The 26201-nt window shown below is 45.9% G+C and overlaps 2 protein-coding genes across 5 annotated transcripts; both read right to left on the bottom strand.

Moving 5' to 3' along the window:
• Positions 1 to 151: 151 nt before the first annotated feature.
• On the bottom strand, positions 152 to 15416 carry AUNIP (aurora kinase A and ninein interacting protein). The gene is made up of 3 exons (XM_081057575.1): positions 15263 to 15416; positions 3229 to 3367; positions 152 to 1678 (listed from the first exon to the last, which is right to left on the bottom strand). The coding sequence occupies exons 1-3, from the start codon at positions 15338 to 15340 to the stop codon at positions 822 to 824; spliced, it is 1074 nt and encodes a 357-aa protein (XP_080913701.1). The 5' UTR covers positions 15341 to 15416; the 3' UTR covers positions 152 to 821.
• Positions 15417 to 16364: 948 nt separating this feature from the next.
• Positions 16365 to 25477, bottom strand: PAQR7 (progestin and adipoQ receptor family member 7). Of its 4 annotated transcripts, none has more exons than XM_081055804.1 (3): positions 24990 to 25477; positions 20912 to 21000; positions 16365 to 18748 (listed from the first exon to the last, which is right to left on the bottom strand). In XM_081055804.1, the coding sequence occupies exon 3, from the start codon at positions 18725 to 18727 to the stop codon at positions 17681 to 17683; it is 1047 nt and encodes a 348-aa protein (XP_080911930.1). In that variant the 5' UTR covers positions 18728 to 18748; positions 20912 to 21000; positions 24990 to 25477; the 3' UTR covers positions 16365 to 17680. The 4 variants fall into 4 exon arrangements, with proteins under 4 accessions (XP_080911930.1, XP_080911929.1, XP_080911932.1 ...); XM_081055803.1 differs by lacking the exon at positions 24990 to 25477 and adding an exon at positions 24731 to 24872 and having other exon boundaries at positions 16371 to 18748; XM_081055806.1 differs by lacking the exons at positions 20912 to 21000; positions 24990 to 25477 and adding an exon at positions 24731 to 24787 and having other exon boundaries at positions 16371 to 18748.
• Between the last annotated feature and the right edge of the window lie 724 nt (positions 25478 to 26201).

The following is a 26201-nucleotide window of genomic DNA, read 5'->3' as shown; positions in this document are numbered from 1 at the left end:
CCTGCAAGGTGGGAAACTGCCACCTGATGGATAACACCTTGGGTAGCACATACATAGGTCACTTGAGACTCCTGTTCAGACCCATGGCAGTGACAACATATAATAAAATGTTGCTTTTACAAAATGGTAATGTTTTAATTACCATCAGAGCCAGCTTTGTAAACAGTCATTTATTTGGACTCAGTTTTACAAAGGGAGTGCTCTCCCACCTTGTAGTAGAGTGATATGATCACATCAAGCTCAGGCTTGTTAAGGGAGAGATGTTTAAACATAGTATGTAACTCTAAAATGCTGTAAAGTACCACAAAAAAATAAATAAAACTGCCACCATTCTACCTTCTACCCCCGCTCCCCATACCCAGGTTAGGGAGATTTGACTTACCACTCAAAAAAGTGTCAGGAGTAATGGTCCCAAACTTAGGCTGAGTAAGTATGATGACAGCAGAGATTAAAAGTCTACCTTTTAATCCTTATAAGAAGCAATGTTCCAGCCAGGCATCTGAAAGAGCGCAGAGCTGGCTGGTACCAGCTGACTCACAGGCTCTAGTGGAAGGATGAGTGCCTGCCCTTCCTCTTCAGTGTACCAGACTCACAGGGAATTTACCAGCCGCCACCTCTTAGGGAAAGACATGTGCCAACCATATCGTCTCAACAAGTGTCACCATCTGCTGTATTTACATGAAGAAAGTGCTCAATAATAAGAGCTTCATCCCCATACTGCCCTCCTAACCAAATACACTCCCCCCGACACACACACCGCCAGGACATTTTCTTATAGCTGTCATTTCAAGGTACTTTTAGAAGCAAACCCTCAAAGCCATTTAGACTTGGTGCCTGATAACTTGATTACCTTCAGAGTCCGCGGTAAAGAGCACATCAGGCTGCAGGTTTATCTGACTGGGCCTATCTTGGCACTGAGCCCAAGGGCTGTTAGGAAACTGCTCTAAGGCCTGATTCCGACTGTTAGTTACATCTCTGAAAGGAGCTCTAGAGGTGTGGGCAATGACGCGCTGGCCCTGAGAATCCTCAGTGAAAAGCTGACTCCAGGAGTCCCTGTCATTCTTTTCACTGTCCCAGGAAAAGACAGGAATAGCACCGGAGCTTTGTTTCACTGCTTCTGTGTTTTCTCCACTCCAGGGGTCCCTGTACATTTGAAAGAGGATAGGGGCCTGCCTATTTTCTTGGGCGGACACCTTTTCCAGTTCAGTCTTGTCCAAGGGCTGATGGCCCCTGCCCCTAGGTGGTTTACGGCGTCTCTCCATACTCTGACAGTTATTTTTCTTAGATTCATGAAGCCATTCCCTCTTCTGGGAAGAATCCTTTTCTCCCTCCTTTTGGTCCAGCAAGCAAGAACTTTCCAAGTCCTGGGTGAAGGAACAAGCCAGTGAGTCTTGACTCTCTCCAGCATAGACTAAGGTGTCAGGCTGGTTGAATGAGGGCATCACAGTCAAGAATGGGGATCCCACTCTGTGGTGGCCAGAAGCCTGGAGGGACGGAGGAGAAAGCCCAGCTTCCCGGATGTCTGCAGGGGTTGAAGTGGCTAAAGGGGGTGCCAGGCAATCATCCCCCCAGCCCTGGATCAGATGGTCTAGCTGGGTTGCGTCTTTCTTAGACTCTCTGTTGGTCTGACTTTGTATACGAGAGGAAACACTCCTCTGATCACCACCATTTGTCTTTCCTAGTAAAACAGACATGAACAAATATTATTCTGCAGGAAAACTGCCCTGAGCAGGATTTAGCTGGCTCTTCCTGAAATCTATTATCATCACTACCTAGTGCACAGGTCTCAGACTCCTCACATACCTTTGTAGCTGGTAGTCCTGCTTTCACTGTTCTGTCCTGAACAATTCCTGCTTTCGATCTATTCTCTCCTGAACAATTTTGCTAAAACACACATCTTATACTCCCCATCTCCAATATATGCATGCCTACCACGACCTACCTACGAAAGTCAAACACGACATATAATGAGACCACAGCCTACTTTTCCAGCTGGCTTTTCATATGTGCGGTTTGTTTAACATATGGCACATCAGTTTTGCTTTTGTCTTTTATTAAATGTGCTTTCTGCTAAATAGTGATCCTTGCCAAATACTACTCCTGGATATTATCCTTTGAGAAACATATTCAACACAATTTTTGTAAGGCCTCAAAGATCACATTAACCATCCAACTCTGAGAAACCTTCTGGTGACAGAGTGAAGAATGCAGGTTCCCCACTCCCAAACATTTTGTGGTAAAGAGAGTGAAGACGCAATTCGATGCTAAGTCAACCAATAGGAAGGACAATAATAAACAACTACTAGTGTCCAGCCTGTCCATTTTCTCAGGCATAGAATGGACCCTGTTCGGCCATGGAATTCCCACTCCCCTCCAAATTATACCAAGATTAATTACAAACAAACCAGAATTACTGATTTTCCTCTTTCTAAATTCTCTAAGAATTACATTGCGGAAACTATGCTTTATGAAAGAGTTCTCAATTTTGCCTAAGAATTCAACATAGACTGTAGAGTAGACTAGAATTTTGAAATATACTATAGAATATACCAAAACTTTTCATTTGAAGTAGAATTTTGAAATGGAAAGTTTAAAAAAAAAATCTGTCTCCTTGTTAGTTAAAGCAAAAGGGTGTTTAAGTTTTTGTTTCGGTTAGGGAGGGTGCATTTTGAAGGCTTATGTAAAGCAATCCTGGGGGTCATACCAGAAGTTAGAGCTCCCCTCCCAATGCCCTCCAACTGGCAGGAACCCAGCTCTGTAAGCCCCAGCCTGCTCTGAGGCAGCTGGTCTCCTGAAGTAGGACATGCAAGCCAAACTTTCTATGAAAAAACATCGTTGAACCTTGACTAATTTGAAAAATTTCATACAGAAATATCAATTATTAATTAGTCTTACACAGATTACTCATTGTCACCAATCCAAGACATGTACCTAACTAATGGCAGGTCAGTTCCCCCAACTCCCAAGTATACCTTTCCTCAATGTTCTGGCAGGGAATACAAATATTTAATAGTAGACTGAGCAAAACAGAACCAGAAAAGTATGTTTGTAAAAGCATGTATATATTGCTCTTCGAAAGGTGATGATTTCTTGTGTTTTATAACCTCTTCTAATAGGTGAGCTAAGTTTAACACAATGCACTGGTGTCACCACTTCTAAATGTTCCAGCATGGAAAAATGAACGCACTCCTTTTTGCTCCCTGGGTGCTCCCAGACAGGTCACCATACCTGGCTGCAAGGTGAAGAAGGAAACAATGCTGGTCTGCCGAACACCCGCAGGTGGAGTTCTTTGAGGGAAAGAGATCTTAGCCTTTCTCTCTCCAGGAAAGAGTGTTAGCATTTTGGTGCTTGACTTGATTAAATGTGTCTGAAAATGGGGAGAAAAAGAATAATAGGACCCGTTAGTAACAAAACAGCTGCCAGATAGAAGAAACTCAGTAAATCCCAGTGGCGCTCTTGGAGTCATGCTGGACCCTTGGGCTCCGCTCAGATCCTATATTCTAGGTAGTTTTTGCTGTGCGTCATCGTCCACCATTTCCTGCCATACTGATGGTGTGTGCTTTTCCCAGGGATCACACATTCCAACCATCCAGCCCAATCTTTCTGCTGTCCATGGAAATCAGGCTAACTAAACCAATAGGCTTTGTTGAAGGGATTCTGGGGATGACGCTCTCCTTTATAGTTAATTAATGGTTCTACAGCAGTTGATGCATTTTGATAGTTTTCAAATAGGCACATAGTGGTTAAGAGCATGACTCCTGAGTCACACAGCTTGGGTTCAAATCAATCTCAATTCTGCCACTGCCACTTAGCAGTTATGTGACCCTCTTCAAGTTGCTTAATCTCATGTGAGAAATGGGGACAATAACCGTACCTGTACCATAGGGCAGTTAGGAGGATTTGGTGGATTAATTCGCAGAAGAGTCTTCCTGGCACAGAAACAGCGTTCAATAGTAGGTGGCTGTCATTAGGAGGAAGAGCAGTGACACAGCATCGGTCTTATTCTTTTCATCTCAGGCCCCTTTATGCTTTAGAGTAGGAACTGGAATGGGCCAAGAGGTTTTGGAAGTGTCCACTTTTATAACCTCATCATTATTTAGTGTGATTTGTTTTTGTTTCTATTTGTTTGTTATGGAATGCCTGAGAAGTAGAGAAAATTGGGTTATATTCAATTCAATTTGGCTGTGAAAGCCAAAGAAGAAATGGAATTTGCCAATATTCATGCAGCAAGTTGGAAGTAGGCCTGAAACCTGAACCCAAATTCTAGCCCAAAGTTGATGTCATTTCATTTTTACATGTGGAAACTAAAATGTACTTAGGTGATTAAAAGAAGAAATCCTGGATATAAAATTCATACTTTGACTTGTAGTACTGGTATAGAACTTCCCCTTCCATCATACAAAACTAGAAAAGTGGATAAGATACATGAAACAACTAATTTTAGACAGTGGATAAGAGACAGTGCAGGGCTGATCCCTGAAAATGATTTTTGAGAAGGCAGGCAAATGAGGTGAGGCCAGTGATCACCCTAGCTTTCTGCTTGGCAGCTCCTGCCAGACTGCAATGCATATAGATTGCCCAGGCAGAGCACCACCATTCTTGATGAATTGACTAAACCGATACTGGAATTTGAGGAAGCTGAGGTGGCTGGGATTTGCAGCACAGAGAACTACATCCAGAAATCTACACAGAGATCCCTTCAGTCTATTACTGAATAGTAACATACACGTGTGTTAGGTGACACCCCACGGGGCCAAAGAAATGCCAGGAACTGTAAACTGAACAATTCCCGAGCTCACACAGGGCTGGGATAGTTCTAACCAGAGAGGGACCTCCTTGACAACGAGGGGCATTCAACAGAGTTCTCACAAGGATCATGCCTTAGAGCAGGGGTGTGCAAACTGCGGCCCTCGGGCCAAGTGCGGTCTGCAATCCATTGTTAATTGGCCCGCAGCAAATTCCAAAAATATATTTAGTTTACTTAAATAAACCAGGTGAGGCAATACCTACTTCACCTCGAGTGAGTGGCCCAGTTGTTTGTGTATTTTACCGCATATGGCCCTTGGTAAAAAACGTTGAAAAAAGTTTGCAAATATATGGTGATGGAAGGAGAACTGACTTTGGGTGGTGAACACACAATGGGATTTATAGATGATGTAATACAGAATTGTACACCTGAAATCTATGTGATTTTACTAACAATTGTCACCCCACTTAAAAAAAAAGTTTGGACACCCCTGCCTTAGAGCTAAACTAGCCCTAGAGCAAAAGCTATTCCAAATCCGTCTTAACAAAGCTTAAAAGCAAGCATTTAAAGTAGCAAGCTGATTAGCCAAGAAACTTACCTACCTAAACAAATTTCAGTATTCTTTAAAAACAACAAAATCCAAAAACCCAACAATGTAGAACTCAAGATGCTAGCATGCAGTAAAAAATTACTAGATATGTGAAAAAGAAGAAAAATATCCATAATTTGGGGATGGAGAGGGAATCAATAGAAACAGACCCGGAAATGTCAGGGATGACAGAATTAGCAGACAAAACCTTAAAAGTTACTATAAATATACTCAAGAATTTAAAGGAAAATATGAAAGTGAGAGAAACAGAAAATATGAAAAATTTACTAAATGGCTTAACAACAGAGACCACAGAAGAAAATAACAGTGAACCTGCAGACAGCAATATTAACTATTCAAAATGAAGCAAAAAGTGAAAAAGAAAAAAGTTTTAATGATCTGTGGGATGTCAAGCATACATGTAATTAATTAGAGTTCCATAAAACAAGGTGGAAGAGGGCAGAAAATATGTTTGAAGAAATTCTGGCTAAAAATTTTGCAAATTTCATGAAAACTACAAATAACTGTAATAGCCTATCAAAGATGACCAATACAACATCTCCCATTTCGCATGCTCTTCTAATATAACATGCCACTCCCCGCATCGAGTGGTGAGATCCATATTCCCTCACTTGGGAAAAACTTTGTCAACATCAGACCAATAAAGTATGATATTAGGTTGATGCAAAAATAACTGCGGTTTTGCAATTATGTTTAAACTTTTGAACCGCAATTACTACGTTTGCACCAACCTAATAGAAGTAACACTACATGATTTCTAAAACTAGGTCATAAAAACTCCTTGCTTTCTTAAGATGCTCACTCTTAGGACCTGACCACCCTGCTATGAGAAAGCCGAAGCAGGCTCATGACTACATTTTATGAGACACGTCCTAGATACCTGAAATAATGTGAGTTAGTATGCCGACAAGTATTTGAACACCTATACTCTAAGTACTAGGAATACGGTGATCAGCAAAACATACTGTTTCTGCCCTAGTAAAGCTTATAGCTTAAGGGAAAAAACAGGCAAGCTAATAATAAATACCGTGTTTCCCCGAAAATAAGACCTAGCCGGACCATCGGCTCTAATGCGTGTTTTGGAGCAAAAATTAATATAAGACCCGGTCTTATTTTAATAGAAGACCGGGTCTTGTATAATATAATATGAGACCAGGTCTTACGTTAATTTTTGCTCCAAAAGGTGCATCAGAGCTGATGGTCCAGCTAGGTCTTATTTTCAGGGAAACACGGTCGTATTTAAATTACTACAAGTACACTAAGTCCCATATAGAAGACTTACAGATTATCAGATAACAGTAAGACCTCAATTAGCAAAACACTCGGGAATAAAGCTTTTTATCACGTGGGCCATACTTAGTCGTAGAAGGCCATTCCTTCCTTAGGTCAGAGTGATGTTGCCCCAGTTATCTCAGCGGAATGTTAAGGCTCAGTGAGAACAAGTCATCAGGAATGGAGAGGGCCCAGGTAAAAGTCGTTGAGCAGATTATCCCTACTTCAAAATAAAGACAGCTCCAGTGTGTACATTACACAGTATGAGAAAGCCTATACAGGCATAGGGTTCCTCCAGGACCAAAGCCCTTGGTGAGCCATAGCGAGGGATTAACAATTCTTCCTCTGTAAGAATGCCCTGAAGAATCGAACGTCAAGGAACACACTCACTCCAAACCTTTGGTATATCACATTCATTGTGCCATCAAGTTTTCTTCTTTCAGAGTGGTGGAAGGAAAAACTGGCTTGCTACAGCTATGGAGCTCCTGCTGTGCTTGTTATCACAAGCAGCCTTTGTGTTGTCCTCCTACAAAGTGATGCTTTTTTTTCCTTTTTGGGGGACGGAGGGAGTGGCTGCAAATCATTCCAAAAGCGTGACCCTATTTTACACCTCACGACTCTAGTATCAAAGCAGATCTGGGGTTATATACTTCACCCCTCTTACTATTAGAAAACGTCTTCATTCTTCACAGCATTTAAATTCAGTGTAGCCCTCATTCTATCTTTGTCCCTTCTGATAATTTATCTGTAAATTGGTCTTGAAGTTCTGCTTTCAAACCAATTTAATTCCTTTTTTAAAGGATTCATATGGCCTCCAGTGCAAATCTAGGACATAATTCGATCCAACTTCCTTTTCTCATAATGGTCACTGTGGTCTTAAATATACAAAGTCTCACTCTCCATATAAACTGACATGGCTTTAAAATACATGACTATCTGTATTTCATTCTTTTTGCCTTGCTACCTCCTCCTTTATGCTTTGCAGGGCCCATACGCATGTCCTCCCACTTCTAGAGTCACTGAGAGCACCATTGCCAAGTCCCCCCTTCTCCTTAGTCTCTCATACTGTGTTTCCCCGAAAATAAGACCTAGCCAGACCATCAGCTCTGATGCTCCTTTTGGAGCAAAAATTAATGTAAGACCCAGTCTGATATTATATAAGACCCAGTCTTATATTAAAATTAAGACCGGGTATAACATAATATAATATATATAATAACGGGTCTTATATTAATTTTTGCTCCAAAAGACGCATTAGAGCTGACTGTCTTATTTTCGGGGTAACACAGTAGAATCTGTCCTTGACTGATTTTAATCTGTATCTCTTCACTGTAATAAACTGTAACCATGAGTATAATAGCTTTCAGTGAGTGCTGAGTCCTTCCACCAAATTATCAAACCTGAGAGTGGTCATGGGGCCCTCATCTTGGTGTCAGAAATGCGGGTGGTTTTGGGGACCCCCTTACTTCCCCTCCGTCTCACAAACGCCTCTGTGCCACTGTTCATACTGTTCCTCACATGCTCACTCCACCTCCACTGCTTTCCAACAAACTCCAACCACTGCTGTAAGGTCTGCCTCAAACGCCACTGCGTCCCAAGGCCTTCCTTTTTATTTTAACAGGTTTGACATATAATTCACATAAAAGTCACCCATTTAAGTGTACAATTGTTTTTTTATCATATTCACGGAGTTGTGTAAACATCGCCACAATCTAATTTTAGAACATTTTTCATTACTCCCAAAAGAAACCCTGTATCCACTGCAGTCATTCCCCATCCTCCCACCCCAGCCCCAGAAAACCATTGATTTACTTTCTCTCTATATAGATTTCCTTATTCTAGACCTTTCATATATCATACAATGTCTGGTCTTTGGTGATTGGTTTCTTTCACTGAGCGTGTCTTGGAGGCTCATACAAGTTGCAGTATGTATGTAAGTACTTCCTTCCCTTTTTTAATTCCCTTTTTATTGACAAATAATATTCCATTGTATAGATATATCATTTTATCTATTCATTCCTGTTGATGGACATTTGGGTTGCTTTCCGAATGCCTACACTATGTTATGTACGCACCAGCAGCGTATGAGGGTTCCAATTTCTCCACAGGCTTGCCAAAACTTGATATTATCTGTCTTTTTGATTGAAGCCATCCTAGTGGATGTGAAGAGGTATCTCATTGTGATTTTGAGTTGCATTTCCCTAGTGACTAATGATGTTGAGTATATTTTCATGTGTGTATCTAAACAGAGCTTCCTGCAAAGAAAAGCCCACTTGTGCCACATGGAGGGTTTGGGGATTTTCAAAACCAGCAAGTCTAGGGTACTTTCTGTTTGATAGGCCTTCCTTTAGCTTCTCTCTCTCTGGCATTTCGCCTAAGCCAGCAAAAAGAAACTAGGCAGCACCTTCCACACTGCCTGGAATCCCCTTAGCTACGTCAGCCAATCCTTTTCTACCTTCCACTTTACTACGACCAACCGTATTGCTAAAATTTCTGTCATTACATAATAAGGATCCCATTTTGTCTACTTTAAAACCCTCACCCATGGACTCCTCAAAGGCCATCGCACTTCTCAAAACAGTTTCGTAAAAGCTCTTCAAGCTTCCGCTAGCACCCTCTTCAAAGACCTTCCATCTGCCACCCATTGCCCCATTCCAAAGCCACTCCCACATTTTAGGTTTTTGTTAGGCAACATTCCACTTCCAGAACCAAAATCTGTATTAACTTCTATTGCTGCATTAACAACTTGCCTCAAAACTTACCAACTTCAAACAACAAACATTGTCTCACAACCTCTGATCATCAGGAATTTGGGAGCTGCCCAGCGAGGTGGTTCTGGCTCACAAGCTCACCAGGGTTACCGTATCCACTTCCAAGGTGGCTAGCTCACGCTGTTGGCAAACGCCTAGGTTCCTCACAACGTGAATCTCTCCACAGAACTGCTTGCCTGTCTCATAACGTGAGGCTGGCTGCCCTCAAAGAGTAAGGCTGAAGCTGCAGTGTTGTCTGTGACCTGGCCTTGGAATTCTAACACTTCCATCACATTCTCTTCAGTAGTCACCAAGTACAGCCCACACTCATGGGGAGAACTAGGCTCCATTGTTTAAAGGGAGGAGGATGAAAAGAATTTGTGGATATATTTTAAACCCTCCGCCCACGATCAGATATAATTTCTTCCTCTAAACCCTTAAAAAAATGTTCTTATGCCCCTACGGCGCTCACGGTCTGCCTGACAGTTACTTGTGTACCTATCATATTCCCTGCTGCCAGGGTTGTAATCATCTTACTCACTTTTTTACCATCTGAGGACATCTTATACATTTAAAAAAACAAACACACCCACATTGGACCAAGAGTCAGAATCGAGCCTTACAGCTGCACTTACTCTGATATGATCTCAAGTACATCTCTATCTGAACTTTTTTCATCTGTAAAACGGGGATACTCACAGCTCCCTCACAAAGCTATTAAAAAGTGAAATAATACATGTAAAAAATTTTACAAACCACAAGCCACTACATAAAGATCACAATAAACATTTGTTAAGTACATTTATAGACTTTCGGCAATCTTATAGTACAGACCCTGAGAGTACTGCTACCACAGACTTCAGTAGTTAGTTTGAACCTTTCCCGGGTCGGTAAAAATGAACTTTTCTTCTCTATTTTTGTTTCTTCTTCTATCATTTCAGTAAGTATCAGGGAGGAGGTTTTGTGAAGTACATGCTTTAACTGCCATTTTACCGGAGGTCTCCAGTCCACCTTTGCTCTAAAAAGCTCAAAGTCCTCCCACTTACCCTCTCATCAAAGTAAGGAGAGAATAAGCAACTATAATCCTATCTAACAGGTTCTGAAAGCAAAGCTCAGATGAGTTCATTCACTCATTTGCTCTTTTAATATTTACTGAGTACCTACTATGTGTCAGATGCTGTTTGAATAACTACCTAATGGAACTTTCATTCTAGTAGGTGACACAAGACAATAAATGAACAATACACAGTTCAGTTAACCTTTGAACAACACGGATGCGGATTTTTTTCAATAAATATAGCTGACCCTTCATATCTGTGGGTTTCACATCCATGGATTCAACCAACCACGGATGGAATTTTCTATCTGTGGTGGGGAATCCATGGATGCAGAGGGACGACTACGCATTGCTCTATGCCATTTTACATAAGGTCTCGAGTACCTCAGATTTTGGTATCCAAGAGGGGTCCTGGAACCAATCCCCCGCAGATACAGAGGGCCGAATGTAATTAAGTTTTTGAGGACTCAGAAGTTATACGTGGATCTTCAAATGCATGGCAGGTCGGTGCTCCTAACCCTCGTGTTGTTCTAGGTTCAATTATATCTAGTACTCGTACGTCTGATGGTGAAAAGTATGGAGAAAAACAAGGCAAGGCTAAAGTAGTTAGGGAGTATGAGGAGTAGAGGGTATGGAAAGGCTATTTGATGGTCGTCAAGAAAAGGACTCCCTGACAAGTTGACATTGAAACAAATGAAGAAGCGGAGCCATGTGGCATTCTATCCCTATGCACTGCAGGCAGAGGTGGACCAAAGTCCCAAGCACGGTGTCCTTGGCTTTGAGGGCCAGCAAGAAGCCTAGTGTGACTGGAAAAAGTAAGGCACAGAAAAGAGTAGATGAGGCCGAAAAGGCGTGAGAGAGCATGCGTGGCCTTGAGAGACTTAAAGAGGTTTGTTTTTACTGCAAGACAGGAAACCACTAGATGGTTTTTTAAATAGGGTGTGCAAAGGATCACTCTGGTTCAGGTGGCAGTGGTAGAAATAGAAAATGATGAGGTTCTAAACACATTTGAAGGGAGAATCCAGAGGATCTGCAGATGAACTGAATGTTAGTAAAGTTGCAAAATGTCAAGAGTGGCATTTAGTGTTTTACCAAGGCTGCCCTGAAACCACTCATGACTCAGCCAAGATTTCTGATATGTTTGCATTTCCGTTCCCCTCTTAGTTAGGTCCACTTCTCCTTCTCTGCTACACATTTAAAGGGTAAGGAACTAAACTGCATTATAGATGAAGAAGAGAAACTATTTTTTGTTACAATGACATTTTAAATATAAAACATCTAAGAGACGGCAAATACACAAATCACATACTAAATCTTTTTACCTCTTTAATGTGTAAGAAAACATGTTAGAAATGTCTCTCAGTGTTTTCAAATAGAGGCAGCAAAGTTATAATACAAAATTTGAAAACTATGTAAATTAAGATTAAAATTTTAAAAATCCTGTATGTCTCCCATGTAAAGTTCTCCACCATATATTTAGTGAAAGCTGAACAGCAGAACAGTATGTTTGATACAATCTCATCTGTGGGGAACATACACACACGCACACGTGTATTTATATAGTTACAGAAAATGTCTCAAAGGATACCAAATTGTTAATAGGAGCTATTGACAGTGAGGCCTTTGCTTTTATTGAACACAATCCCACACTATTTGATTTTTTTAAAAAAATACGTATTACTCTCATAAAATAGACTGAAATGCAAACAAATACGATGTCCTCCATACCGAGGCCTAGGTAATGAGTGCAAGTCTGCCGTGCTTCTGCAGGTAGTCAGCCCAGAAGAGAAGCAAACTTTCTCCAAACACAGGCCCCTATCTTCTGGCCAGACAACAAACCACCCCCCATTCTCCTCAAAATAGCAGACAGTTCTCTTCAGGGATAAGTGGGAAGAAGCATGTTTTCAAAACCACTGGCTGATAGTTACTGCCTATCCAAATGTGTCTACTTGACAGCTACTTTAGGAAGACGCAGGTTTCTGCATCGTGTAAAAGGGAACCTTTAGTACTTTGCTGTGGGCTGGAAGTCCTAAAGCCCGAGGAACAGAAACTCGTGGGGGAACCAAATTTTAAACAAGAACTTTTGGGAATAAAGTAACAAGAAGGAGAAATGGTGTCAGTGACTGTGGTCATAAGGTTCAGGCCTCCAGAAATCCTAGAGGCCTAGAGATCCTGGAGAGAAGATTCATGCCACACATTAGATCAACAGAACAAATGTTTTCATTTACGATGATGAAACAAAAAGGAGTGATTTATGGTGTCCCTGTACAGACATAGAGACAAGTATTGGCTCTCAGCTTCCCTATGGATTATTTTCTTCCTCTCCTGAACTCTTCCTAACTCTCTTCCATTTCTCTCCTCTTTCCAAATTAAACTGGTATTCAGGTTTCCCACCTATCCCATGCCATCCAAGAATGTATTCTAGGGGCGGCCAGTTAGCTCAGTAGGTTAGAGCACAGGGCTTTTAACAACAAGGTTGCCAATTCGATCCTCTCATGCGCCACTGTGAGCTGCGCCCACAACTAGAGTGATACAACCACTTGACTTGGAGCTGATGGGTCCTGGAAAAACACAAATAAATGTTTTTTTAAAAAAATGTGTTCTAATAGTACAAAAGACTTATTCCTAATTCAAGGAGTAATAAAATACCCATTGCACGGGTATTTATCAAAAGATCTGTTTTGATCTTTTTTTTTAAATGAATATATGTATTTCCCTAACACCCATAAATTAGCCTTTTCCTCTAGATAGAATGTCACCATTCTATCTGTGCTGTAATATATGCTGCAACTCATAAAAATATGCTACAACTCATACTTTTTTGCAAACTAATTCATAAACTAAAGAACAAAAAAAGGTTACCAAGGAAGCAAGACATCTTTAAACCGCTGATTTAACAAGCTTAGTTAACACAAAAACGCTAAGGTTGACACAAGATCTTCTCTCAGGAATTCCTGCATTGTAGAAAATATGTTTCAGATTCACGAAGTGACCCTAATTTTAACAACTGAATAGAAGGGAGAGAATACTATATTTATTAAACAAAGCTATGTTTCACATTCTTAATTTTAAAAACAGATACATTTTTGACTCAGTGATTCAACTTCTAGTAATTCATCCCATAGATACATTTGTGTATGTGCAAAATGATGTGTGTACAAATTCTGTATTACAGAAGTGTTTTTAATAGCAAAAGTTTGGAGATAACCTTTTATCAACAAAGGACTGGTAAAAATGTAAATAAATAAATATGGACTGCTTTGGACTGAACTGTATCGTCCCAAAATTCCTATGTTGAAGCCCCAACCCCTAAAAGGCACGATCTGCCATGTATGCCCTTTCACCTTTCAGGCCTCACCTACGCTTCTCTGCCTCACTCTGCTCCAGCCATACTAGCCTTCTTGCTGGCCTTCAAGCCAAGCACACACATCTATCTATCTGTCTACAGACATACCCCGGAGATATTGCTGGTTTGGTTTGACAAGGAGAAACTTCTGAGATGTCCTAAATTAAATTACATTAGGCCAGAGGGTGGAAGGAAGAGACAAGAAGAAGTTAATCAGTTAACAACTGCAGGGCAAAAACAAACAAGACTACTTACATTCCTGTGTATGTTGGAACTTTGAATTAACTTTCAGGTGGCTTTTACCCAGAGAGAAAGGATAGCCAGGTGCCACTGGACCCCAGAAGCCTCTGCTTCTTGTTTACACATGAACTTGTTAACCTCTCTGACCTCCAATATCACATTTCCCTCGAAACCACTCGTCTGTGCATATTTTCTTCCTTGTAAGAGCACTAGCCTTTGCAGCAGTTGGAACTGGGCTTGAACCCCTGCTTATCTGGGTACATTTCTTAATCTAAGCCTCAATTTTTTCATCTGTAAAACAGATAAGGGCAGTATTTACTTCATTGAATTTTTGGACCTACCACTGATAAGACATGTACTATCCCAGCAAAGTGCATCTCCTTTCTTCCCCCTAAGACTGTAAGCAACTTTAGAGCAAGAATCCTGCCTTTAGTGTGTTTTGAGCCTCCGTTTTCATGTATAAAATGGGTATCATTTTTATACCATATAGAGTTGTACCAAACAAGATAACATATCTGAAACACTTAGCACAATGCCCAGCATAAAATGCTCAATAAACAACAACGATTATCTCCTACTTTTGTTCCTTTGTAATGACTAACAGAGTATCTTGTACAGGTGACAAATGTCCCCTTCCTAGTCAGGGCAGCTGGGTTAGTTACTCACTCTGTCCTCATTCCCATGAGGGTCATGATACATATAATATATATTAAGTATTTACTACGGTATCTGGCACCCAGTGGATGCTCAACAACTATCAGGCCGGCTCCCCTTCCCGTCCTTCTACTTTCCCCCTAAAGTTCCCGGTTCCCGCGGGTAGGTGGCCCGCAAGCTGGCGCCCCTCAGCGTGAGCATTTCCCAAACGTGCGTCTGCACCCCTTCCCAATACTCCGCCTCTCCTCCCGGCGCCTCTCAGGGAATCGGATTCCTGAGGACTCTGCTCCATCAAACCCCATGGAGCAAACTTTCTCTCCACCTCCCGGCCACACGGGGCTGTCCCAGTCTCTCCATCTCCCTCCCCAGCCTTCCTTCCGCCTCGTCTTCGCTCCAGCCTCTTTCCCCAAACCCCATTTTTCACCCTTCGTCAGGCTCCACTCCCTCTCGCCTCTGAATTCCCAAAGCTGTTGCTTTCTCCGTCCCCGACTTGACCTTCATCACCTTCGGGTCCCCTAAACTCCCTGCTCACGCCTCCCGATCCCCAAGCCTTCCCCCAACAGCCTCTCGCGCCCCGACGTCCCACCTGCACTTTCCTCCTCTTCAGCGCCGCCGCGTCCAGCCACACGCCGCAGGCCTCCTCGTCGGGGCCTCGGCGCCTCATGGCCGCTCAGGAGGCCGAGCCAACCGGACCCGGGGCCGAGCACCCGGACGCCTCAGGGAAGGGCCACACCCACGTCTGCGACGTTCGAATCCCGCGCCAACGCAGTGGGGGGATTACGTCACGGCCGCCCCCACGCAGGTACCGCCCCCAGCGTCCGCTCCAGCGGCAAAAGCTCCGCCCCTTTCCCCAAGACCCGCCCGACGCCTTTCGCCAGGACCGCAAGCTGAGCTGCTGCAGCGTGGAGTTCCTTTCCTTTTACGAAGCTCGTCACCTTCTTTCTGATCTCACTCAAGTGTTGTATTCCGGAAAATATGTTGTGTGAACATGTTCGCGACGTTGAACAAGAAACGTGCATGTTCTTTTTGCTGAGTTGGTGGCGCTTTCTTACTCTAAATATACTAACTACCCCGGGCTCAGGATTTTCCTGGCCTCATCTCTGAATCCTCACAATAACCCAAAAGGAAGGGTGGAGCCGAGGTTCAGACCCGCCCGACTCCAAAGCTGGGGTACTCAACCCTACCCTAAATGGTTAATGTACCCTCGAGTTTATGAATTACTTTTGTAATTCAAAAACAGACAATCTAAGCTGAACTAAAACCGCATGGGAGAGGATTTAGAAAAATGTTAAAACGGAAGCTAAAAATCTGGAGCCAAGAACTAGTTTTCAGTCCTGCCTTCATGGCTTGGCTGTGTGACCTTGGATTTTAAAGGATCAAGTGAGGTAAGGTTTGTGAAAGCACTTTGTCAAGTCTGAAAGCCTCTCAGAAATGCAAAAAGGATGGCATCGCACCTGTGCTTCCATTCCTTACCACAATCTCCATAGATGTATTTATATATACGTATATATATAAATGTGTATGTATATGTATGTTTCTTACGCATTTGGGAGTTTTTCTTATCCGTACTTACTAACTTTCCTCCATTGTACATATATTACTTGTGTACTCTGAAAAAAAGCAATATTACGAAAGTTAACAATAGTTAACATACAATATTCCCTGATTGAAAGAAAGACCAAAAAAATGAAGTTTGTCAAATAATAAAATGTATTATGTATATATTTTGAAACATTGTTAACTTCTAACATTTATTTAGTAATAAAATTGCTCCCACTCCTTTGCCAAAAAAAAGTTCATACATATAGTGTGTAAGGCCCCAATGTCACCTCAGGCAAATAGAAAACAAGAACTGCCCCCCTCTTTCCTGTGCCAATCCCAGGGGGCCCAGCTTCCCCCCTACCCCACTCCCAAAACCACTGCCCACACCCAGGGAGACAGGCACATGGGTCTCCCTGGCACAGGAGGCAAAACATGAAGAGGCAGCTGTTAACCACAGTGACTTTATTGCGTCCAGGCCATATCAAAGTCCAGACCACGGCTAGGCTCCAGCCCCAATGAACTCCTCCCATACCTCTTTGCCTGGTCTTTCCCTCTGCCTGGAATGCCTTTCCTCTTCTCCAGCAGCAAACTCCTATTTACCCTCCCCAACTCAAGACCCTGAGGGTCCTGGGCAACACTGATTATTCCCTCCTCAGGACTTCCGCTGACAGTTCATTCCATTCAAGCCTTTGATGCTGCATTGATCCACAGGGCCCATCCAGTCGGTGGCCTGCCTCTGCGCAGAGGCCCAGGAAATGATAAATGCATAACTGAATAGTGAACAAGGAAACGAGGAGAGAGACTGGGACCAGGATGTGTGGAACATAGAGGCCAGAGCTAGGAGGGTTGGGCTCTCTATCTGAGACTGTGACTGAAGGGGTACAGGGTACTGGATGGGATCCATTTTCACCTGGCACAATCTTTACCTTTGGGGGCACTCTGGAGCTCCAAAACTCCAGGCTGGGGTTCAAACAATGGTAAGATCCGGCACACATTTTGGCCCTGCCCCTCCTCTATCCACTAATGAAATCTGAGCAGAGGGTGGTTGCTGAGGCTCCCTCTGCTTCTCAGCTCAAATCTGACTCTGGCCTAAATTCCACCTTCACCCCCTCCCGGATAATCTGGAAGCCCCAAACCAGGGTCCTGGCTCCAGCTGATCCCCCCATCCTCACCCCTAGTGAGAGGCAATGTGGAGAAGCAAACCAGGATGGCTCACATCTTTATCTCTTTCCCTCTCCCAGGGCAGGGAGCTAGGGCATGCCCAGGAAAGGACGCCTGCACCTCCCAGCCAATCCCAAAATCCAAGGTCTAGCCGGTACCACCCCTGGCAGCTGAGACGTGCACAGAGTCACCGCAAGCCAGACACAAACAACTTTACCAGGCCTTGTTCCCATCTAGAGCCAAGCGCAGACCCCCAGCGAGCTCCCACTCTCCCTCCCTCCCTCCCAACGGCTGCCTTCCTTCACTGGGTCTTCCGATTAAGTTTACGCTGTACCAGCTGGCTCAGGAGGAATGCGGTGAGGACACTGCTGCCCACAGTGAGCAGGAAGAGGCCGGCAAAGTTGTGGGGCCAGCGGGTGTGCAGCGGCTCATAGATGGGCCGCCGGGCCTGATAGTCCAGCGCCACAGCCTCCAGCTGAGCCAGCGTGCACAGCACCAAGAAGACATGGAAGACCTGGTGGCCCTGCCCAAACATGTGGCAGCTGCCAGGGAACCAGCGCTCAGGCATGAAGGCCGAGAAAAAAGCAGCAGCCAGCAGGAAGAAGACCACCTGGCACTTGTGGTAGAGAAGAGCAGGGTCGTCCATGGTAGGGCTGGGGGACACCAGGATGCGGTGTGCCACAGGGCTGATGTCCAGTGCGTAGGCCAGCGCTGAGGGCACCTCCTGGCACGTGCGGCCCAGCAGGCCGGGCCTCTGGATGTACTTGCTGTAGCAGGAGCCAGTGCAGGACAGCCAAGCGAGAAAGGCAGCCATGGGCAGGAAAATGGTCTGCACCTGGGCGTGCCAGGCAGGCTCAATGGCATAGTAGAAATGCGCCAGAGCACTGCCAAATTGGTACACGGCCACCCCTACGTAGTCCAGGAAGAAGAAACTGTAATGCCAGAACTCGGACTTGGCCTGCAGGAGGTGAGCCAAGGCACTGAGGGAGAGGTAGGTGAAGGAGGCGAGGACGATAATGAAGAGCGGCAGGGCGTGGGGGTCTCCCCGGAAGTCCACGGTCCCCACAAAGATGACCAGCCGCAGCAGCAGCACCAGGGCGGCCAGCAGGTGGGTCCAGACGTTCACCACCTCGTTGTGCTGCTGGAACAGCGTGCGGAAGTAGAAGCGCCAGGTCTGATGCAGCGGCCGGTAGCCCACATAGATGTATGGTTTCCAGAAGAGGGGTGGCACCTCGGCTCGGTCTACCGTAAAGACAGGCTCTGGCTGCACGGATGGCTGAGGCTCCTGGTGGAACTGCCGCAAACTGGGCAGAAGGTGGCTGAGCTTCTGGGCCACCATGGTGGCCATGTCTGTGGGCCGGACAGGGAGCTGGGAGAGGGGCCAGAGCAAAGTCAAGGGCTGGTATCCTCACCCCCTCACTCCTATGCCTAATTCTTACTTACTCCTTCTTCCCCACCCCCTTGTCCCTGAGTTTTAGAGAAGAGGAGAGCTCAGCTCTGACACGTGATTGTCCTACTCCCTAATGTATCCCAAGTGCCTAGAACACTCCCTGGCACACAGTAGGTGCTCCATAAATGTTGGAGAAATGCATTAATTAATGAGGCTCACTACCTCAGCCATTTTTTTCCAGTCCAGGCTCCACACAGCAGCCCCCATTGTTTTCTCCTGTGTTGATGTTGCCATCAGCGTTCACCTGGTAGTGACAATGACCTTGCTAACAGACCTGCTGCCTCTACCTCAGTCTCCCACTGACCCTCATTACCCTACATGATCTGGTCCCTGCTACATTTTCCAGCCTTATTGCTCAACCACAATGTATTCAAATCCAGCCACAGCCTCACCAACCCCGTGGGCCTGTTGTTTCATATATCTATAGCTTTGCATAAGCTGTTCCCTCCACCTGAGACATTTTCCTCATCTTGTCTATCTGGCAAACTCCTACTCATCCCTCAAAACCCATTTCTTCTGTGATACTTTCCCTGGCCCACTGAACCTCCAACGGTCACCTTCCTACTTGAGTTCCTACCATCAGTACCACCCTTGTCTACAGTGTTGTATTCCCAACTCAGTACCTCAGGGAGCCAGAAAGGCCTCTGAAAGCATCTCATGCAGCTCCTTTGTTTTACATAGAGGAAACAAGTGCCCAGACAGGAAGGCCTTTCCCAGAGTTGCCCAGTCCAACAAGGCTTCCATCCCACCAAGAGGACAAAGACCAGGGAAGAATGACATGCAATGATGGCCTAGTTCCTGGGTCCCTGTGATCCATTAAGTCCAAGCCAATGCTCCCTATCCCATTCTTAGAACTTCCCGAGGCATAATAGCATATGAAAGGCTCTGAGAAGTCCTGCAACAAAGAAGCCTGCTTCACTTTGTTATTGACCCTATATTTACCAAGCTTACGTGACCAAGGATTCCTTTCCCACTAATAATTGTATTATAAAGCCAGCTGACATGTAATAAGTGTTGACTCTTGACAACCTTGTTACTGTTAATTCACATAACTAGCCTGTGAGGTAGGTATTATTATTATTTTGTTGTTAAGGACAGTGAAGTTCAGAGTGACGAGGAGCTCCTTACCCAAAATCACACAGACACACACAGAGAAGTGGAGCCAGGGTTTGGACTCAGCTCTCTGACACTTTCAGCCACTTGCTGCTGCCCTGCCTCCTATCACACCTATCTGCATCCCACAGAACTACTTTGGAAAATACTGGTCTGAAGCAGGCAACCAAGTCCTTTCCTATAAATGATTCCCTTAGGCTTCTAGCAACTGACTCATATCCAGGGACCCCAGTCTTCCTGCCTTTACCAGCTAGCCCCTCGCTCTGCACCATTTAGCTCCTCAGCTGGGTGACAGCTCATTCACAGCCTTCCCCCTCTCCCAGGCACAGTGGGCCTTAAACACAGAACCCAGAGGCCACATACTGGGATGAGAGAGGTCCTGCCACCCTATTTCCTTCAGACCACAGCCAGAGGCCCCATTTCATTTTAGGTCTATTTTCATAACTAGTTCCCATCTCCTGACTCCATGGAAAGGGGCCTTGGATCCAGGGGGAAAAGAGCAGGGGCAGGAGACCAGCATGAGCAGGAAGGATGAGGGTGGGTATCCATAGGGCACCAGGCTGCCAGGACTTGCCTATTCCAGACATTCCAGCCCAGCCCAGTACAGCTCCATGGCCCCCTTGCACTGCTTACCTAGGGGTTTCTCTAAAGCCTGGGGGCTGATGACTTCTGCTGTGGGACTGGTAAATTTGCCAGATGCCAAACACTGGAGGGCATTTCCACAGGTGAGGGTCACTAGGGGCGGGGCTTGCAGGGACTGGGAGTGTCTTATGTGATGTCACTAGAGGGTGGAGCTAAAGACAGCCTCCACTCTTCTCCCATATTGGTCAAATTGTGACTCCCACATTGGTCAAATCCAGGCTAAACTCTACTTTTCTAGCCAGACCTCAACTGCAGAAGGAAACCCACTGCTAACCTGTGCATGAAACATCAGGCAAACCGAAGGCTGGCTGAAAAGTTGTAACTTACCCAAGACCACACAACAAAACGGGCAAAGCTGGACTGAGACCAGGTTTCCAGGGCCTGAATATTAGGCAAACTTGACTGGCTTCTCTCCCCTATTCAGTGGAAATCAGAATAGAAGGAAGTTAGGAATAAAAAAGAAAGCAGATACTGCAAAGGCTCATGATGGAGATAGACTTCAGATGCAGACAAACCAAGTCTGACTCCTGAATCCACAATATACCAGCTGTGTGACCTTAAGACAAGCGACTTACTTTCTCTGATCCTTAGTTCTCTCATGAGAATTCTAATATTAACTACCTCATAGATTGTTGGAAAAATTAATTAGAATAAAGCTTTAGTACAGTTTAGGGACTCGATAAATGATTGCTTATTATTATTATTCATTATTAATAGTAGTAGTAATTAATTATTAGTAGTACTAATAGTAGTATTTGAAATATCCCCAGCCCAGAAGATTTGCTTGGGATTCTCTAAAAAACCACAGTCCTCTTTTAGCTCTCAATGGCTGGTTCCACTGGCTTTGGAGCCTTTAGAAAGTTAACTGTGTCTCTTTAAATATTTACTTTGTCCTAAGGGTACATTTAGGAACCAGGGATATTTGGCTGGAGTTTGAACTTCTGGGGACACTGACCTTATTAAATAATTAAATTGTTTCTGCAAAGGCCATTCAGAGTTACCCCTCAGGATTCACAGAGCCCTGACCTGCACTTGCCCACAGACCCAAGAGGTGGTTGGGAAGTGAAACCCCCAGGGAAAGGGCCACAAGCCCAGCAGCCCCATCCTGGTGGCACCAAGGCAGGAGGGGGTTGGGGGGAGGAAAGGGGTAGACAGTGCTAGCAGGTAATCCAAAAGGCATGCTGCAGGTTTGGGAGGCTTCCGGTCCAGTTGGCTGAGCCTCAGAATTAAGCAGACGGGAGTTCCTGTCAATCCTGGCAGCTCCTTCCTCTTCTCCCCTCCCACATCCCCAACCCTCCTAATTCACATTCCCCTTTTCTAATCTCATGGTCAACCTCCTGAGGAGGTTGCTCCTCAACCAAGGCTTGTCACCCTTAGTTCCTCCTTGTCCCCCCCCCCCCCCCCCCCCGCACCATACACACTGTCAAAGAATCCCCTAAGATGTCTGTGGGCAAAACAGAGGACCAGGTTGCAGGGATGGGGTAGTAAACCGGCTCTGGAGTGGGAGAGTGCCGGGTTACCCATCCCACAGATTTTACTCAGTGCCTGCTATATGCCAGCCACACTGGAACACTACAGGGGCTGGGGCACCTGGTGAAGGATGCAGACAGGCTCCCTGCCCTGCCAAACAGCCCAAACAAACCAAGTGCCAGTGGCCTAGGAAAATCCAGTCCAGAGAGAAGCCACCCAGGTGGTGACCATGGAGAACTAGAGAGAGCTGCTGCCCCCAGGACGGGTGTCTACCACTCACCTCTGGCATACTATTTCAAAAGAAGCCAGGTCCCCATTTTTATGTGAGGATGGGATTTGAAGTCTGGAACTTACCAGCTGTGTGACTGCCAAGGTCCCTTAATCTCTCTGAGCTATTTTCTCATTTATAACCAGAGGATAATAATAGCTACCTGAAGGGATCTTGCAAAAGCAAAAATCATGGATGCTAGGAGTCCGCTTTGACACAGCTTTGGCTCCACTATTTTTGTGGGGTTCTAGTCCTGGCTCAGCCACTCAATCCCTGTGTGACCTTGAACAAGTCCCTTCCCCTCTTGGCCCTATTTCTCCAAGTGTTAAGGAGAGTGAATTCACCAGTGACTTCAAAGGCTCCTTGAGGCCCAGAGACATTCCAACATTTATTTTAGGCCTACTATGTGCCAGGGCTGGAGCTTTGCAGTAAACAAAGCAGTTAAAACACCACCCTTATAGAACTAATTGCCCAGCTCATTAATAGTTAAGGGTAAAACCTAAGGGTATTAATACCCTGACCTCTTGGAGCTTAATAGCCTAACTACATAACAACTAACTGTTATAAATATTATTTGGTTATAATTCCACTTCTTGTTTTGCCTCTTTCCTGGTATGCAAAATACACTTGGCCCTTGAACAACAAGGGTTTGAACTGCATGGGTCCATTTATATGCAGATTTTTTCAACGAACATGTACAGTAGTGTAAATGTATTTTCCTTATGATTTCCTTAATAACTTTACTTTTCTCTAGCTTATATTATTGTGAGAATATAGTATGTAATACATATAACATACAAAATATGTGTTAATCAACTATTTCTGTCACCAGTAAAGCTTCCGGCCAACAGTAGGCTATAAGTAGTTAATTTTTTCGGGAATCAAAAGTTTATAAGAGGATTTCTGACTGGGGGGGGGGGAAGCACCCTCTAACCCCCTGTTGTTCAAGGGTCAACTGTATTCATTGCTGCTTTTCTGGGCTCGGATTTTCAGCACACTCCCTTAAAGACAACATTGTCTTGCCATGGAAAGCAAAGTCTAACCCCATTAAATCAAAATAAGGCCAAGGCCAGACCTGTGTTAACACTGGGGCTGTCAGAGGTAAACCCCCCTGAGGGGCCCTGACAAGGACAACACAGTATGGCAGAGCCTGAAACATTAACAAGATTAGGCACTAACATTAATAATTTACAGTAGCTTGCTGTTTACAAAGAACTTGCACGCACATTTCATCTCTCCCTCACTGCAACCCTTTGAACCTGCATCTAAGCTGGAGTCACAGCTTCAGAGGCAGGATGGTAAAGCACAGCATGTCTGTCTGACTCCAAAACCAATGCTCTTGCCTTTCATCCACTGTGGTCAACTCCCACGCACACAGAGGGTGGTCACATTTTATACAAGCAAAATTCTCATCCCTGGCTGGCTTCCCAATCTTGCAGCAACTGGGTCACCACCCTAAATGCAAACCAGTTTCTCAACTCAGCCCAATATGTTTAAAGAAAAGGTCCTTCCAGGTCTTTCAAAACTGAACAGAAACCATTTTTGTTTTTTTTTGTAACTGGACTTGGGGACTCCATTTGTACTGAAAAGTGTGATCAGAATGAAATAAGTAACTGTTAAAGGAATTCTTCCATGGAGCTCAGACTCACGCTCTGAGGACAGGGAAGAGGTTCTGTAAGCAGGCTACAGTCACCCAGCATGGAGGTCAGGAAAGGGACCTGAGATTCACCACTGACCAGCCAGAGCCCATCTGGGCTGTGGAACTGCGGCTGGAGACGGACAGCCTATCACCAAGCTGCCCGGAGGTGGCACAAGCCCCATGACAGGAGGCTGGGTCCCTCTCAGATAAGATCCTGGGCCGTCCACCCAGGTGCCACCAGGCTCTGAGAATCCATCAAACTCTCAAACTGCCCAGCCTTGGCCTGACCTGGCCACTCACTCCACCCTGGCCTGCAGGGGCTGTCCCAGGGAAATCTCTGGGTCCTCAAAGCCTTCAGGTGAGAGGCAAGTGCTGGGGTTCCATCTTCCCCTTCCCTCACTGAGTGAGGGGAACCCCCGTGCCCTCCTGACACCAAGGGAGGCCTCCCCATCACAAGGGGCCTAGGCTCCTGGGGAGCAGGAACCCCTCTCGGTCTCCATCAGTGCTATTCCCACTGTTCCTGTTTCCCAACAGGGACCCGCCTCACATTTCCCAGTTCCAGGTGCTCACACCCCGTTTTGCCCCTAGACTGTCCCTAGGTTTTTCCGTGGAAGCAGCGAGCTCCCTGCCAATTCTCCTCCAGGGTATCACGGCCCTCCCGGGCCAGCTCTCCCCTCGGCCCACAGCCTCCCAGACGTGCTCCACCTCCAGCTCCGACTCCCCTTCTCCTCCCGCCTCCTCCCTCTCGTCCCTGAGATGCTTTCCCTACCGCTCCGCTTCTCCTTCCTGCTCCCACTTCCTCAGCGGTGGTGCTCCCTCCAGCTGATTTCCCCTGGCGTCAGGAGATGCCCCCGCTCCAGCAGCGCGGTCCTGCCTGTGTCCTCCCTCCCCACGGGACGCGCCCCACACTCTCACACTCACGCAGAGCTCGGGGCTGCCCGCCGCACCCCGCGCCCCGCCGCGCCGAGTGGGAGCAGCCCCTCGGCACGCCGCCCGCCCTCCCACTCCACTCCCTCCAAGTCGGGTACCTGCGGCTGGCGGAGCGGAGCTGGGAGAGGAGGGCCTGCAAGTCCCGGCAGCAAGCGCGCCGATAAAGGGGCGGCGGGGCAGCGGCCCCGCCCGGAGCCGGGGGAGGGCCAGGAGGCGGCTGGCGGCTGGCGGCGAGCGGGGGCAGCTCGGGGACTCCCGGCCAGGCCTCCGCCCGCCAGGCCCAGGCGATCGCCCGCGCCCACCTCGCCCGCCTCGACGTTGCGCAAACAGACTCCTTTCCACCGTGTCCGAGTGTTGCACGCGGAGGAGAGACAGAGTCTTAGGAGTTCTGTGGTCCCTGTGCAGATGGGGAAACGGAGGCCAGAAAGCAGAAGTGGTTTCCCAAGTCCCAGGGCTTGGCAGTGGCGCTGCGAAGGCTCCAGCTCAGTGGTTCCCCTTCCGGAGACTTTAGGGCCTTGTTGACTTGATGGGGAAGGAACAAGTTGTATCAGGAGCAGGACAAGTTTCCCAGCTGGAGCGTGTGACAGCCCGAAGCCACTTAAACCCACACACCGTGCCTCACTGAGCTACTTCTGATGAGATAAGCCTGGCCATTCCCCTTTTCATCTCTGCCTGGGGAGCTCCACCCCACCTCTGCAGCCATCTTATTCAAGTTTCCTCTGCTCGGGGCAGGGCAGCGTCCCGTGATGTGCCCAGCCCCAGGCACTTTGTTCGGACCTGTATTAAAACACCCACTTTGTACTCCCTAGTGTACATCTCCCTCAGGAGTGGGGCACCTAAAGGATGAGGGATTCCTGCACAGAGCAGCCCCTCAGTGAATATCAGACCAGCAATGGCAGGGGTTGCTAGCTCCTGACGTGTGCAAAGACCTGGACCAGGCAGACCCGGGAGACACCCCACCCAGTCTTGGGAACACACAGCTTGATGGACGAAGAGCTAAGAGAAGATAGTCCAGGAGGGGCACTGCTTTGCCCTCAGGGAGCTTTGAGTCCATTCAGAGAAGCAGTTGTGGGACATGATGACAGGACCCAAGTCCTCGCCCTACCCCTAACTCACCATGTGAACTTGGCAAGTCTTTTTGTTCTCTCTGGGCCTCAGTTTTATTACCTGCAAAATGGAGATAATAATACCAACCTGATTATTAGGAGGAGTAAATGGATGTGAAAGTTGTTTGTCAACTGCCATGTCCTGGAGAAACGTATATTTCTTTACTAGAACAAAATGCATATAATTGTAATGTGACAGGATGA

The sequence above is a fragment of the Rhinolophus hipposideros genome (assembly GCF_964194185.1).
Source record: "Rhinolophus hipposideros genome assembly, chromosome: 8".
In the NCBI taxonomy this organism is placed as follows: domain Eukaryota; kingdom Metazoa; phylum Chordata; class Mammalia; order Chiroptera; family Rhinolophidae; genus Rhinolophus; species Rhinolophus hipposideros.
The sequence above is the reverse complement of the archived record's forward strand: the minus strand, read 5'-3'. Positions and strand labels throughout refer to the sequence as shown.